The sequence below is a fragment of the Chanos chanos genome, chromosome 1 (genome assembly GCF_902362185.1).
Source record: "Chanos chanos chromosome 1, fChaCha1.1, whole genome shotgun sequence".
NCBI lineage: Eukaryota > Metazoa > Chordata > Actinopteri > Gonorynchiformes > Chanidae > Chanos > Chanos chanos.
The window spans coordinates 16194711-16209564 of record NC_044495.1 but is presented as its reverse complement, the minus strand read 5'-3'; the positions used below and the strand labels follow the sequence as shown (position 1 = coordinate 16209564).

At 40.9% G+C, this 14854-nt stretch overlaps 1 protein-coding gene across 3 annotated transcripts in view; it reads left to right on the top strand.

Moving 5' to 3' along the window:
- Positions 1 to 2097: 2097 nt before the first annotated feature.
- Positions 2098 to 14854, top strand: part of foxp2 (forkhead box P2) — a 54718-nt gene continuing 41961 nt past the window's right edge. For 2 of the 3 annotated variants that reach the window (XM_030769998.1, XM_030769991.1), the window contains exons 1-2: positions 2098 to 2265; positions 4926 to 4931. In XM_030769998.1, coding sequence (XP_030625858.1) covers positions 2098 to 2265; positions 4926 to 4931 — 174 coding nt within the window. The remainder of the gene's footprint in view (positions 2266 to 4925; positions 4932 to 14854) is intronic. The other variant, XM_030769983.1, reaches the window with a different exon arrangement.

Here is a 14854-nt window from a genome sequence, read left to right as displayed (position 1 = left end):
CTCTCTCTCTCTGTCTCTCTTGCCTACTTCTTTCTTTCTCTGTCATCATTACAAATAGTCTGGGCACTTTTTTTGGGTGCGGTGACTGAAGTTATTTGTTGGTAAGCAGGGATTATGTGGTGCTCATTTCCTGTGGTCTGGGGCAGCTGTCGCCCTGTTCTCTGTTTGTGTGTGTGTGTGTGTGTGTGTGTGTGGAACTTAAAGTCCTGTTTGTTCTGCTGGGCTGCTGTTTATTCTCCAAGCTGGACAGCCTGAAACGCGTCTCCGCGTTCCGGTCTCTGCCTTTCATCAGAAAAGAAAAGGCTTGCCTTTAAAATGTCAGTCAGTGATCTGAGAAGCAGTCAGGAATTAGGAGACGTCTCCTTTGTTGTGTCAAACATTCACGAATCAGCATCATTTTCTCAATGCATTCATGCTACTGTATATCCTCGCTCAAAGCTTGTTACTAATTGCCCATGCGTAGCAGGTGACAAAATTGCTGTTTTTTTTATCTTAGAGAAAGCAGGATGGCAGTCCTGTCAGACAAGTAAATTGAAATACAGCTCAAAAACAAATCTCTCCTAAACATTACAGGAAAGCAGGAATATCACCAGGGCACATGCCTGTCATTACTGTAATTAAAATCGTTCAGATATTAATGAAATGAAGTAGTAATTATTCAGAAATCATTTCCTAAGACGGAGAAAATGATGTAACGCAATACGAAAGGCAGGTTGACTGACTAAAAACAGGAGAGGACGGTTTTTCGAGTCAGTGTGGGTGTACTGGCGAGCCACAGTCCACGTTGAACTGGGTTTGTTGGGACAAAGTGTCTCTTTTATTTATTGTGAGAATTTTCAATTGATTCCGACTCCACTCCTGATGTCTCCTCTAAAAGAACAGTACATTTATGCAGGGAAAATAATAAAAGATTTATTAGCAGGGAGAGGGTAATATACATAATTTATGCTGTTTTTAGCACAATCATTAGTGATATTCATGATAGATTTTTTTCTTTTTCTTTCTTACTCCATCTTTTCATATCTAATAGATGTGGATGAAATTAATTTAATATCTTTCATTTATTTGCCTGTGTTAAAATTGAGGCTTAAGATGTCTTTGCCCTTTGATGACTCTCTGGACCATTTTAATTGTGCTCCATGGAGAACTGAACTAAATGTTCTTAAATGTCACAAAAAAATAAATGAATGTTTGAGATTTGATTAAAAAAAAAATAAAACTAGTCAATATGTGACATATGCAAGATTTTTTTTTTCCTTTGGAAAGCCCGGAAGGCAGTTTTTTTTTAATTTTTTTATTTTTTATTTAAACAGAGGAGAAACCCATTACAGCGTTTATCACAGGATGATGCCATGTGATTTGTAAGCCCTCCTGCTTCCTCCCAGTCCTGTACCAAATTTTAATTTTGCATGATTAGCTTTGCGTCATTAAGCGGCCTCATTCAGGGCAGACACACCGTAAAACCTTGACAGAATCAAGACGGGAACATTTTAACACACACTCAGTGCATGAACGGGCTTTCAAAAAGTGTGTGAAAATGTTTTATAATGTGAACACTTACACACACACGCGAATACACAAACACTCACACACACATACGTACACACATGCCTAATTTATATATGTATATAAACACACACACATACATATATATGCTTTAGTTTAGCAGTAGCCTTAAAAAAGGTTGTAGTTTCAAAATTAAAAATTTCAAATTAAAATTAGACTTAAATTTCCCCATTCTAAAACAGGCATTTTGTGTGATACACCATAATTGTGTTTTAATTTTAAACATATAAAAAAGCAGAATGTTATTAAAAAAAGATGATAAAATAAGAAAGAACAAAAATCCCCAAAACAAAAAAGCAAAAGGGGTTGCATCTCTTTGTGTTGCTTCATTTACACAATGAATGCATAATTTCTCCTGCATCGGCCCCCTCCCCCTTAAACGCTTTAATTTGCAGAGAGGGACCGGGGCTTCATCATGCAAACGTTAGAGAAAAGAAAGAGGAAAAAAAAAAAAGAAAAGAGAGAGGGAAAAAAGATTGTAATAATAAGAGGCTTAACTGCTGCATCTTAATCACTTCTAGGTGTTAAGTCATGATGCAGGAGTCGACCAGTGAGACAATAAGCAACAGTTCAATGAATCAAAATGGAATGAGCAACCTAAGCAACCAATTAGATGCTGGCAGTAGAGATGGAGGATCGAGCAGTGACACGGGCAGTGAAGTAAGCACAGTCGAGCTTCTGCATCTCCAACAACAGCAGGTAAGTTGTGTTTCTCCCCCTCGCTCGCTCGCTCGCTCGTTCAGTCAAGTCCCAGGGCACACAGGGCTACTAGACACACTCACTCTCGCACACACACACACTCAGACACACACACAGACACATGCACACGCACAGTCACACAAACGCACACATGCAGAGATAGGTTTTTAATTAGGTTAAATGTGGATAAGGCACAGAATGATCCTTTTGTGTATTTCTGTAATTATGGAGTGTTTGTTTGGGGATTGTTTTGAGGTTTAGTTATGTTTTGTAAATAGGATTGTTGTATCTGGTTGACTGTGTTGTGGGAAAGAGTAGTTTTGTTTGGTGTTTGTGGGGTGTTTTTGCACTAATTTGTTGCGGTTTGGTGGTTTTTATTAGTGTCTGTGTGAGTGTGCTGAGCGCATGCTGTAGCTGAGGCCATGTGTGTGTGTGTGTCTCTGTCTGTGTGTCTGTGTATGAGAGGTTTAGGGGGAGTGTGGTTCGGAGCTCCCGTGTTTTTGCCGTTAATTTGGTTCCTCCTCTGGCCACTAGAGGGCCTCCTATCTCGGCTCTTACCAGCTCCTCAGCAAATTACTGGCAGCCAAAAGCTCTAAAAGGGAACCAGTTTAAATGAAGTTCATTTGCATACAACGGCACAGGGCCAAATCACCACAGGATTAAAGCATGCACAATGAGTTTCATACTCTGAATGTACTTTAGGAGAGTGAACAATTACTTAAGCAGGATTGTGAATAGTTATTCAAGTGAAGAGTGTATTGATGAATGTGCTTTGTAAAGAGTTGCTATATGTGTGAACTTGCGTCTCAAATTGAAGTAGTGTGTGTGTGTGTGTGTGTGTGTGTGTGTGCGCATGTGTGTGTGTGTGAGAGAGAGAGAGAGAGAGAGTGTATGTCCATGTCTGTCGATTGAGTGAATGATGGATTTGACAGTTTGCTAAAAGAGCAGCGAGGGAAGTCGAGCCTGACCAAGAGAGAGACCTCAGGCATGGCACTGTGTGTGTGTGTCCGCTCATGAGTGTGTGAATCTGTGTTTAAGAGGCATTGTGGAAAGTTGGTGTGATTGCTTATGTGTATAAAGTTTTCACTCCTGTTTTGGTCATTTTTGATACATTTAATTTTGTATTCTACATTTGTGTGTTGACTGAGACTGTAGCTGTAGTATTTTATATTTTATATTATGTTTTTCCCTGAGTATTTATATTATGTATTTGTCCTGGGTTTTAATTCAAAACTTTTTTTGTAGTGCTGCAGGCAAAATTAAAATGAGACAAACAATACATTTGCTCATTTCCTTATTTTCATTTTGCTTCTTCGGGATTGACACATTCAGTTTTATCTATCTCTTTATCTATCTCAAGATAGAGATAGATGTAAGATGTAAGATACAGATAGATGTAAGATGTAAGATATAGATAGATGTGTGTGTGTGTGTGTGTGTGTGTGTGTGTGTGTGTGTGTGTGTGTGTGATCTGGTGCTGCTGTAGGGAGGGAGCTGAAACCCTGCGGTAATGGGTAGCAGTGTAGCAGAATGAAGTGTGTCTTGTGGGTACCCCCCCCCCCACTCCTACTCCAGCTGGTGATTACAACAGCACCCCGACACCATGGTCTCTTGCTCCATTCATCATCAGTCTGCTTCTCTCTCTCTCTCTCTCTCTCTCTCTCTCTCTCTCCCCTCACCCCCACAGATGCCTGATTGGGGTGAATTCCCCCCTCTCATTACTCTCCCCTGTTTTAACCTTTGTGTATGTGTGTGTGTGTGTGTGTGTGTGTGTGTATTAGAAGGAAAGAGATAGAGAGACACGGTGAGTGTGAATGTTGGTTTTGGAGTGTATAGATTTGAAAAGACATTATGTATGCTAAACTTAATGTATAATAATAATAATAATAATAATAATAATAATAATAATAATGATGATGATGATGATGATGATGATTATTATTATTATTATTATTATTATTATTATTATTATTGTTGTTGTTGTTGCTGTTGTTGTTGTTGTTGTTGTTGTTGTTGCTGCTGTTGTGTGATTATATTTAGAGCTTTTAATAAAATTGTAATACTGTGAATTACGAAAAACATATTTCTTGTGGTTAAGAAGACAGTTGAAGTCATTTTGTGTGTGTGTGTCTGTGTCTCTGTCTGTGTCTCTGTCTGTGTCTGTGTGTCTGTGCGTGTCTGTGTGTGTGTTTCTGTGTATGTAGGGTGTTCTTTTATGCAGAATGCAGTGAAGCTGAGCAGAGGCAGACACATTGAAATGAGCGGCCCAGCTAACAGGTCTCTGGAGGTTTTTTTTTTTTTTTTTTACATGGATACTGTGTGTGTGTGTGTGTGTGTGTGTGCACGTGTGTTAACTTCATGCACTTCCTGCTCTCTTCTTGCTCACACACACACATGCGTTCTCACATACTTGTCACCATATCCTAACAGCAGGGAGGGAGAAAATATCTGTAATTTTAATCATGAGTGCAGTATTCTTTATTACTACTCAGTGTTTGTCTGTTTGTGTGTGTGTGTGTGTGTGCTTGTATATGTGTGTGCGTGTGTGTGGTTCTGCTTAGAGTAACTGATTTGTTTTCAGTTATGGCAAAATGCGTAGAAAATCTTTATTATAGTATCAGTTTCGCTGGTTAAGAGAGATAAATTTATAAATGTGAAAGAGACAGGTTGAGAAATGCAGATGAATTCTAGAAAGTTCTTTTGAGTGCTGTCCTACTGTCCTTTTATTCAAACAGCTCTTAAAACAGGGACTTGATGCAGTGTGTATTCTAGCCATATGTTTCTCTCTGCGTATTTGTGCTTTTTCAGAAGTCATCTGTCATCATTTCTCATTTATGCAGTGCAAAGAACCGACTTGACTCTCATTGGTGTAATTTTTTTCCGCGTGGAAATTTAAAGCATCCTTTGTCCTTGATTAGGTTAGACAAGACAGAATCCAACGATGTGTGACATTTTCTTTCTTTCTTTCTTTCTTTCTTTCTTTCTTTCTTTCTTTCTTTCTTTCTTTCTTTAACAGATTTAACACACTCATGTCTTTATTTTTGAGGGCTTTAAATCTTATATTTGCAAAATTCTCTTAGTTTACAGTAAAAACATTGTAGGATAAATTTTTCCTTGATCATTTGATTAGACCCTAATAGATGTTTTATGCTAATACATGTTCAAGATTTTTCTAAGAGAAAAAGAGAATAACCATTACATTCATTCTTTAAGGAAGTGTTTTTAAAAAAGAATGTCATTGTTAATATTCATTCCAGCATAGTCATGTCCAGCATTAAATGTTGTCACTTATAGAGATAATAGCAAAATGTATACAAGATGCATATAGCCTGTTATTTGTGTGTTTTATCAGAAGGGTTGATGACATGAGGAGAGCGTGTATTTGCACTTTTTCCTTTTGAAGAGAAACATCCCTAACCTTGCAGACGTTAGAATATCAGAGCTTTCCTGTCTATGTTTGGGGTGCTCAGTTCACCTCTGTCCTTTCAAACCACAGCACAGTGCCTCCACAATACACTCCTAACACAGCACAGAACATATTTTAAAATGGTCTGCATTTTAAATGATTCAGTTTAACATTATTACGACCATAATTCTGGACTAAATCTAGATTATATGAGATCCTGATTGTCTCTGATGAATTTTAGTTTGAACTGCAGATTGAATGTGAATTGTAGCATTGATTAATGCTGACGGTGCTGTTTCCACTGATTTTTTATTAATTATGTGTTTAGTTTTTATCCTCATTCTCAGACACTATCCTTATCGTAGTGATTGTATTTGCTAAGGTGACTTTGTTGCTGGTCTTTATAAATACCACATCCAGATCTTAAAGGAGACAAGGTGCCTTTTTTTCCATGCCCACAGCGATTGTTACTGCATGCCTGCATTGCCTGTAAGTCAGTGGCCCAGTGTAACAGTGACAGCAATTAACCCGCCATTTTAGCTGGAGGAGAGTTTAAGATGAGGAATCTGACAGCCAGAGTCAGCTGCTTCCTGTCCTCAGCAGGTTTAAGAAGAAGCAAATGAATCCCTGAGAATTATCACTGGGATGAGAGACACTAGGGAGGAGCAGGCCTACAAAAGAACTGCCTCACACACACACACGCACACACACTGTAGACAATATTTCAATTTTTTTGTTTGTTTGATTGTTTGTTTGTTTCTTTTGTTCAGTTTTGTTTTTGAGGGTTTTTTTTCTTTTTGGCTTTATTGTTTTCATGTCTTCAGTGTGTGTGTGTGTGTGTGTGTGTGTGTGTGTGTGTGTGTGAGAAGGGGGGTTGGGTGGGTGTGTATATGTTTGCATCATTCTAGAGAAAACAGCGCTCTTGACACAGAACAAGTGTAATATTTCAGTCGTGTTAGAGTCTGCATTTTGCATTTTGCTCATCAGGAGAGGAAAAAAAAGAAAACACTCTTTGATGCAAATAAGCGTTTGCCCTTGAGTGTAATTTAGACTTGTAAGCATCCCTGGACTCACACATGGCTGTCTGAGGTGACTTCCATTCACCCTTTAACACAAAGAAGTTCATTAACACACAGATACACATACACACACACATGGGTTGCTGTCACCGTAAATGAAGGAAGGATTAATGCTATATAAAATTGGAGTGGTTAGTATTCAGTGTGAAGCAGGAGAGGTTCTTGTCTTGTTTATATCATGCTCTACATTTCACTGTTAACATTTCCCTCTGTGTGTGGACAGAACAGGCTGTATTCTGGATTGAGGTTTGACATATGGAAGAATCATTCTGAGGCAGATGACACTGTAGATATAAGGTATGAATGACGTTGTTGCGTGTGTTTGCTCGTATCCCCAGACAACACCGAGCATTATTCTATTATCTCCATCCCCCTTTCCCCCTCTTCTCCCCTCCTCTCCTCTTCTCTCCTCTCCTCTCCTCTCCTCATCCCTCACTCCGGAGCTGGAGTGGTCATCTGTGTTTAAGACACATTACATGCGGCCTCCTGGAATTTACAGTGTGTCTGTCCTGCTGTTACTCCATCTCACATCTCCATCTCTGGGGAATGCATGAAATGTCAAGCTGCAGCTTTGAAAGAGAGATAGAAAAGAGAGATGGTGTGTGTGTGTGTGTGAGAGAGAGAGAGAGAAAGAGAGACAGAGAGAGAGAGAGAGGGAGAATATCTGCCAGAAACAAACATTTATGGCGATTTTATGCTTGAGCAGCTCTGTGTCGTTGTGCGGGAGAGCATTGGAAGTAAAGGTCCATCACAGGTGGAATGCACATTGCACGCACTCACACGCACACACACACACACACACACAGTCAGTGCGTAGAGCTTGTCCAAAAGAAGTTGTAGATATAGTTGCTTATTCGGACTCTGATATTCATGTTGATGTATAGTGGTGTTTATTAGGCAGTAATACTGTATACTGTAATGCATTAGCAGTGGAGTGGTGGCCCAGTGGGTTATGTTTAGTGATTATGGTTAACCTCAGTGAGTAAATAAGGCTCAGACATGCTTTTGGGGCAGAGATCAATGACCACTTCACAATTCATTTCCCTTTATGCCTCCTAACTGCTCCGTCTACAAATGAATCTCTCCGGATCTATAGACCTTAATAGGCTTTTCGTCCTTTGGCCCTCTCTTTACTGTAGTGCGCTAATCTAATGTCACGTATGACTATAAAGATAGTCCTTAACCACAGAGCAGTGGTCATGCATTTATCTGGTAAGTACTGTGACTCTGGAGACAGCATGGAAAAACTGAGAAAATAATCTTCATTACCAACACTTAGCACAGACTGTTTCTGGCAACTGACAATTAGATACCTTAAATATACACCTGCCCTTTCATAGCTTACTCTAATATAGCAGTTCAAATGTATTACAGGACTTAATATATAGACCTAGATTTATTTAGGATGCTTTATAGTAAGCAGGACAAAAAAAAAAACCTAACAAACAAAAAGTATGAATACATGTTTTAGCATGCCTCAGTGTGTTTCGAGTATTGTAGCTGGATGCGGTAGAGAGAATTAGACAGTTTTTTTTTTTGTTGTTTTTTTCCTGTGTGTGATTCCGACCATTCAGAAAGCTGGTGCTTTAGATGTCTGACAGCCAGCAACAGCAGTATCCATTTAACAGGGCTTAAAAAGCCCACATATGCATATGCAGGGCATGGTAAGCTGACAAGTAAGAGGCAGGATTTGCTAGAAGGCAGCTTTGCAGCCTTGTGAATTTAACAAGCATGTCTCGTATTACGGTCTCTCTCTACTTTAGCCGTGAATAGCAACAAATCAGCCGCTGAAACGCCTGCCCGAGGATGTTTGTGTGTGTGTGTGTGTGTGTGTGTGTGGGGGGGGGGGGGGGGTATGTTATCTCCCCCCAGCACTAATATTATGACGTAAATCTGGTTATGGATATGACGGCTGAGTGGGTGTGGGTGTGTGTTTCTTTCGGCCCTGGCTTCTCTCTTTTTTGCGTGTGTTGTGTTGTAGTCTGGTTGGGACGGATGCTCGCTGTGAGGACTCTATCTCTCGCCTGTGTGCTATGTTAGTCAGGTTTGCAGGCTTCACACTGGTCCCCTCTTGAATATTTGAATTCCATATCATTTTCAGAGGAGAGGGGGCCATGTGGCCCAGCATAACAGTTAGTGCCTCAGCCACACTGAATCCATATGGAAGAGCTGTTCCCACTCACCCTCTTTTCAGCGCTCTTTAAAAAAAACACAGTAGATAGACTCCCACCTCACCCTCCCAAATACACAAGAGGCTTTTTATACACGCGTGTATCTCACTTAGCTCCAGCTTTGGCTTTGTCTCTGTGGGGATTTTTTTTTTTTTTTTTTTTTTGTGCGGTGATTGGAGCTGAGTTGAAGTGTCGTTGTTGTCTCGCTGGCCTTGCTTTGTTACTGTCAGTGTGAACTGGATGTCTGCATCCATGCCCTGAGAGCAAGAGTGACTGTCAGCTCGCAGAGAGGGAGTACTGTAGATCTAACTCTCACACCGCAGTGTGTATGTGTGTGTATATGTCTTTTAGAATCCTTAGACCTGTGTGTGTTGTGCATGTAAGTGTGTATATAAGAGTGTGTGTGTGTGTGTGTGTGTGTGTGTGTGTGTGTGTGCGCACGCGCGTGGGCACGGTTGTGCGTGTGCGCATATGTGTATTTGTCTATGTCCATGTTCATTTGTGTGCGTGTGAGTGTGTGTGTGTGTGTGTGTGTGTGTGAGAATCTGATAAGGAAATGCTGTAATCATATGCAGAACATGCATTAATGTTATGTGTGAGGCTCTTCATGCTTGGCTTGACACTAAGCTGATATTGGTTTCACGCTTGACTTTGCCAATGCGGCTCTATTTCAATTGAAACAGGATTGTTATTGCCAGTGTATTTACCACTAGTTATTTGATATATGCCACTGCTCAGTGAGTTTGCCTTGTAGACCCTCATTCATTTGCAAGAAAGTGTTGATTTTCCTGCTTTGAATTTTTTTTAATCAAATTCAAACATTTGTATTCTCAGAATAATGCAACTGGTTTGGACTTGACAAGGCAGTGCAGATGTGTTGCTCCCAATAATGTCTTGCATGGATTTGAAAGGTTAAGAGTATACAAAAGGTCAAAAAAAGCCCTGCATTTGTGGTATAACTGTACTATCATTTACAATATCACAACTGTAATGAATAAACTGTCTGAATTTAGGTGTCAGTCTCTGACAGTTTGACATACACATGTTTATGTTTGGTGTGTTGTCGGCCTGCGCGTCGTGTGTTTTTGTAATGGGATGATTATGATGGATGAAAGAAGCTTTCTGAGTGTGAAATTCATTGTTCATTTTCCAACCCAATGTGCTTCCACCTGCACTGCAAATAAATATGTCATTTCTTTTTTATGCAGATTTTAGCCAGTGCGTTCCCCCCTCTTTTTTTCATAAGCAGTGTAATTGTGCTGCTCTTGACTGAAGTGCTTCAGAGGGAGTGATCATGCTTTTGGCACATTTATCAAAGCTTAGAAAAAAGAAAATGCAAAAGAAGGAAGAAAAGAAAAAGTGAGAGAGAGAGAGAGAGAGAGAGAGAGAGAGAGTGAGAAATGTTACGCACATGGCCAGACTAAGTGAACGACACAGTGATAAATTTTCTTGTTAGGAGAAATTACATCCACTAACTTGAGCTACCTCAGCATGAAATTGAAAAAGAAGCAGTTTTTCTGAATTTCCATTCTTGATTCAATGAAAGATGTAGATTAAGTCTTTGGGAAGAGGGAGAGGAGAGTGGGAGAGAGGGAGGAATGAAAAGAAAAGAAGTATGACTTTCTTCACGCTAGGTTATCCTTATGATCTAGTTACAGGACGCAGATGGAGAGAGACTTGTTTATGGAGGGTGGGTTTAGTCAGGCAGTTCAGTCCCTGATTACTGCTTTGATATATGTGTGAGGAAGGATGTGTGTGGCTGAGTGTGTATGTTTGTGTACAAGTCTGTGTATGTGTGTGTGTGCTTGATTGCATTCAAGTGTGTTTGCGTGTGCATTAAAGACTGTGTACTATCTGTGTGTGTGTGTGTGTGTGTGTGTGTGTGTGTACACATCTATGTATATATGTATGTGTGTGTAAGTGAGTGACACTCTACTTGAACCATTCCAACCCTTACCACTCTTAACTCTCTTTCTCACCCGTCTCCCCATTCCAAGCCCAGAGTCAGCCCTGTCTCTCAGACACCATATGCCTGTATGAGAGATGACTGAACATATCCCCACACACTTAAAACTCTCACAGACGCACACGCCCTGCAACGTACACTGCAATTAGAGTATTTTGAGGCCGGCCACACAGAGAGAGCTGACAGTGAAGGAAGGGAGAGGCACTCCACAGTCAGTGCTGTGTTGACGGAGATGCATAGACCTCTTTGGGAAAGATGTAGTGCTATTAACTCTGCTGATCTTTGCCGTGGCTCCACACTCACTCAGACTGGCTGCATAGATCCATCACCCGCAGTGGATGCTTTGCAGGTCTGCCGAAATTCAATGACAGGACAGCGCACAGGTAAATGGACTGAAAAACAATACTTTACCTTGGCCCTGCAGCCCTGACGACGTGTGCTCACCCTCTCACAGTGTCTCTGTTGAGTTCATTCTCCCATGCTGCAGTCTCTATTTCCTTTTCTGCCAGACAGGGCCAGCGATGTCACTGTTCATTCTCTTCTCGGTCTTCCCTCACACAGCAAAGAGAAAGTTTGCCCTTAGGTTAGTCCATTCAGACAATTCAGTCATAACTTTAAGACAGATTACTCTAAGAACTTGTAGGAATATGCACCGGATAGAATTAGGAATTGGTTATTGCAGGTCATATCAGCGTTTATTGTGTATGATATACAGTCCGTGAGAACCAACATGGCACATGGATGTAGCTGTGAGATTTATATATTGTTGAGAGAGATTCCACCTCACCTTGTACACCTCAGACTGTCTCTTCTCCTGTGGATGGTTTCTGAGCTGTCAGCTCTCTATGATTAGGGTGAAATTATTTACTTCTAAGGTCAAAGAGGCCTCTCTATCGACCATCTAGACAACACTGTAACACCAGCACCTAAGTCACACTCAGACACAGACAAAGTCTATTGACCCACAGATTTAGCGTCTGCACACATAAAAACACACACACATACACACACACACACACACACTCATTAAGAGATAAAGGTGAACGGTAGGCTGGCTTTAGTGTGCTCCTATGGTCCTGTTTTCTCTTAATTACCATTAGCTTAATTTGCTCACTTTCAGGATATAAAGAGGAAACAGGTTCCAAACATTTCCAGTACTTTTTTGCAATAGTTGTGACAACGCTTCCCTCACAGTCTAGGTTAAATGTTCAACACCTGATAATACAGAAGTCAACTGACATAATGTGTATAGATTTATTTGCTGTTTAATTATTGATCATTAAAAGTGACTTAAGGATTTATAGTTTTTGTGATGCTCCTTTTCAGCCTTAGTCTCAAGTTGTCTTTGTTGTATGCGTAAGTTCATGTGTGTGAGTGCGCTTGTGTGTGTGTGTGCGCGTGTGTATTTGTTGCTCCAGTTTTGAGTGAGTGTGTTTATCATTGCAGTCATGTGTATTGATATCGACATGCTGCACAAACACTTTTTCTGTCAATGCTGTTGAGAGATTGCTGTTTCTCCTGCGCTGCTGTAAGCCGTCTTGTTGCCTCTGGCCGTGTACTTTGGTGTGTCGGCCTCTTAATAAGTGCTTGTCAACAAAAGCAGACACAAAAGGCGTGCCGTGGAAAACAACTTCATTCTCCTTTTCCTTCGCTCTTCATCGCTCTATCCCCCCTTCCCCGTCCATTCAGACTGTAGGAGGGGGTTTCTTCTTTCAGTGGCCTGCTCACTTTTCGTGAAGTTTAGTTTTGGTTTTTTTGGTTTTGTTTTGGATTTTTTTCTTCGAGGGAACATTTAATGCAAGGTATTCCTCTGACTGTGTGCTACTCACTGATGTGGAACTGTGAAAAGGAGATGGATCATAATCACCTCAAAGAGAAATCATGCAGATCTGCTGGCTCACAGGAAATCCATTTATTCTCTCCTCTTCATTCTCTCTCTCTGACTCTGCTCCACAGTTTTTTTCACTCTTTCTTTCATTCTCTACTTCTTCCCAAAGCATACTCACACACGTACACTACCAGTCCCATTTTTTCCCCACCTTTTCAGTCTCTTTCTCGCGCGCTCTTTCTTTCTCTGTCTCTCTCTCTTTCTCTGACACTCACATGTACAAACACACATACATACACTGGTGGTGTGATTTTTTTTTTTTGATAGTAGATAGTGTTAGCCCCTCAGCTGTGTAAAGGACTTCTGTGCGAGGAGCAGATAAAAGAGCATTGAGTGCTCCGCAAGTCACCTTATCTAAAGCCAGTCATACACAGTCACTGAGTGAGATGGCTTTACTAAAGCCAGCAGTAGAGAGAATGGGGATCAATTGAATTTCATAAGTGAAAAAAAGGAGGGGAAGAAACACAGTCCGACAGTGTTGCTTCTTACAGGAAAAGAGAGGAGGCAACGCTGCTGCCTTGGAAATAATACAAATAAAACTAGAAAGAATGAAAACGCCTTGGTTTGCTGGAACATTGATTAACTTTAGCAGTTGTGATCACTGGGCCTTTGTTAGGGCTTTTTTTGTGGCGGAGAGGGTTTGTTTCTGTGTTTCTATGGGTTACATCTGTTGTTTTCATTACAAGGCCTGTATGGATTAATACCCTCCACAGGTTGCTGGCAAACTGTGAAACCATTATACGTGGTCCATGGTAGAAGAGGCGTTTGTGGATGTGAGAGAGTTATCCATAACAGACTGTGCAGGAAAGGGGAAATATGGGAATGTTTGTGGTTGCAGTGAACGATGGAAGCCTGCTCTGTTTGAATTGTTTTTGCTGGCACTGATACCCCAGCTATACCCCTGTTGGATACACACATGTACATGCGCACGCATGCACACGCACACGCACACACATACATACACACACACACACGCAAACATGCACACAAATACTCACACGCGCACACACACACCCACACTCAAACACACACAAACCAACGGCCCAAACAGAGCTGTGTTAGCGGTTAGACAATGAGGTAGAATTCAGCCTTTTTTCCATTTTTTTCTCCCTGCCTCCATAAATGCACAGCTTCCTGGGGTAGAAATGACTGAATTCATCTCCAATCCACCAGGGAAAGCTGTGCTATGCCTCTCTGTTTACAGTGGCACAAAGTTAATATAAATTTTCATCAGAAGGGGAAGTTTACACATATGATTCTATTTGTCCTTCATTATTAGCACCTGAGTCTGGGACGGGGAAGCGTAATTGTCTACAGACACAGGCCAAATAGATGCAAGAGAAAGGCAAATAAGCACACCCCAAAATAATTTTATGGTCGTGTGTTACAATCCCTCTCCACGGGATCCTTAATCTAGAAAATCAATAAACAAGGAGAGAGAGAGAGAGAGAGAGAGAAAGAGAGAGAGGGGGAAAGAACTGAGAGAGCAAGGGGGGGGGGGGGGGGAGAGAAAAACCGGAATACATAAATAAGAAATAGCGTGATAGAAGCAGCCAGAGAGAGTGAATTAGAGGGCAAAGGGAAAGAGAGAAAGAGAGAAGGATAGAGAGAGAAAAAGAGAGCTGTGTTAGTAGCAGACAGATGAGTGGACAGAAGCCCATTGTTCTGCTGGTTAGCTCTCCCTGTGTGTAGTGGAGCTGAGGAGAGTTCTCCACGGGATGACCAAACACTGTTCACTCTGCTGATTTATTGAGTCATACATAAAAATGCTCATTATCTCTACATCCTCTTTCTCTTTCTCCCTCTTCTGGATACAGGGTCAGAGAGGAAACACCAGCATGTTGTTTCACAACAGCTTTTTTTAGAGATCCTCTTTTTCTCTTTCTCCTTTCATTTTTATTTGTGTCTGCTGAATCACAGATGGAGTTTGTTTAATTTATTTTTGTTGGGTTTTGCAGCTCTTCACTACACATTCACTACACATTATACTGCTTCCTCTTCTCTCTCTCTCTCTCTCTCTCTCTCTCTCTCTCCCTCTCTCTCCCTCTCTCACTCTCTCTCTCCCTCTCTCTCTGTAAA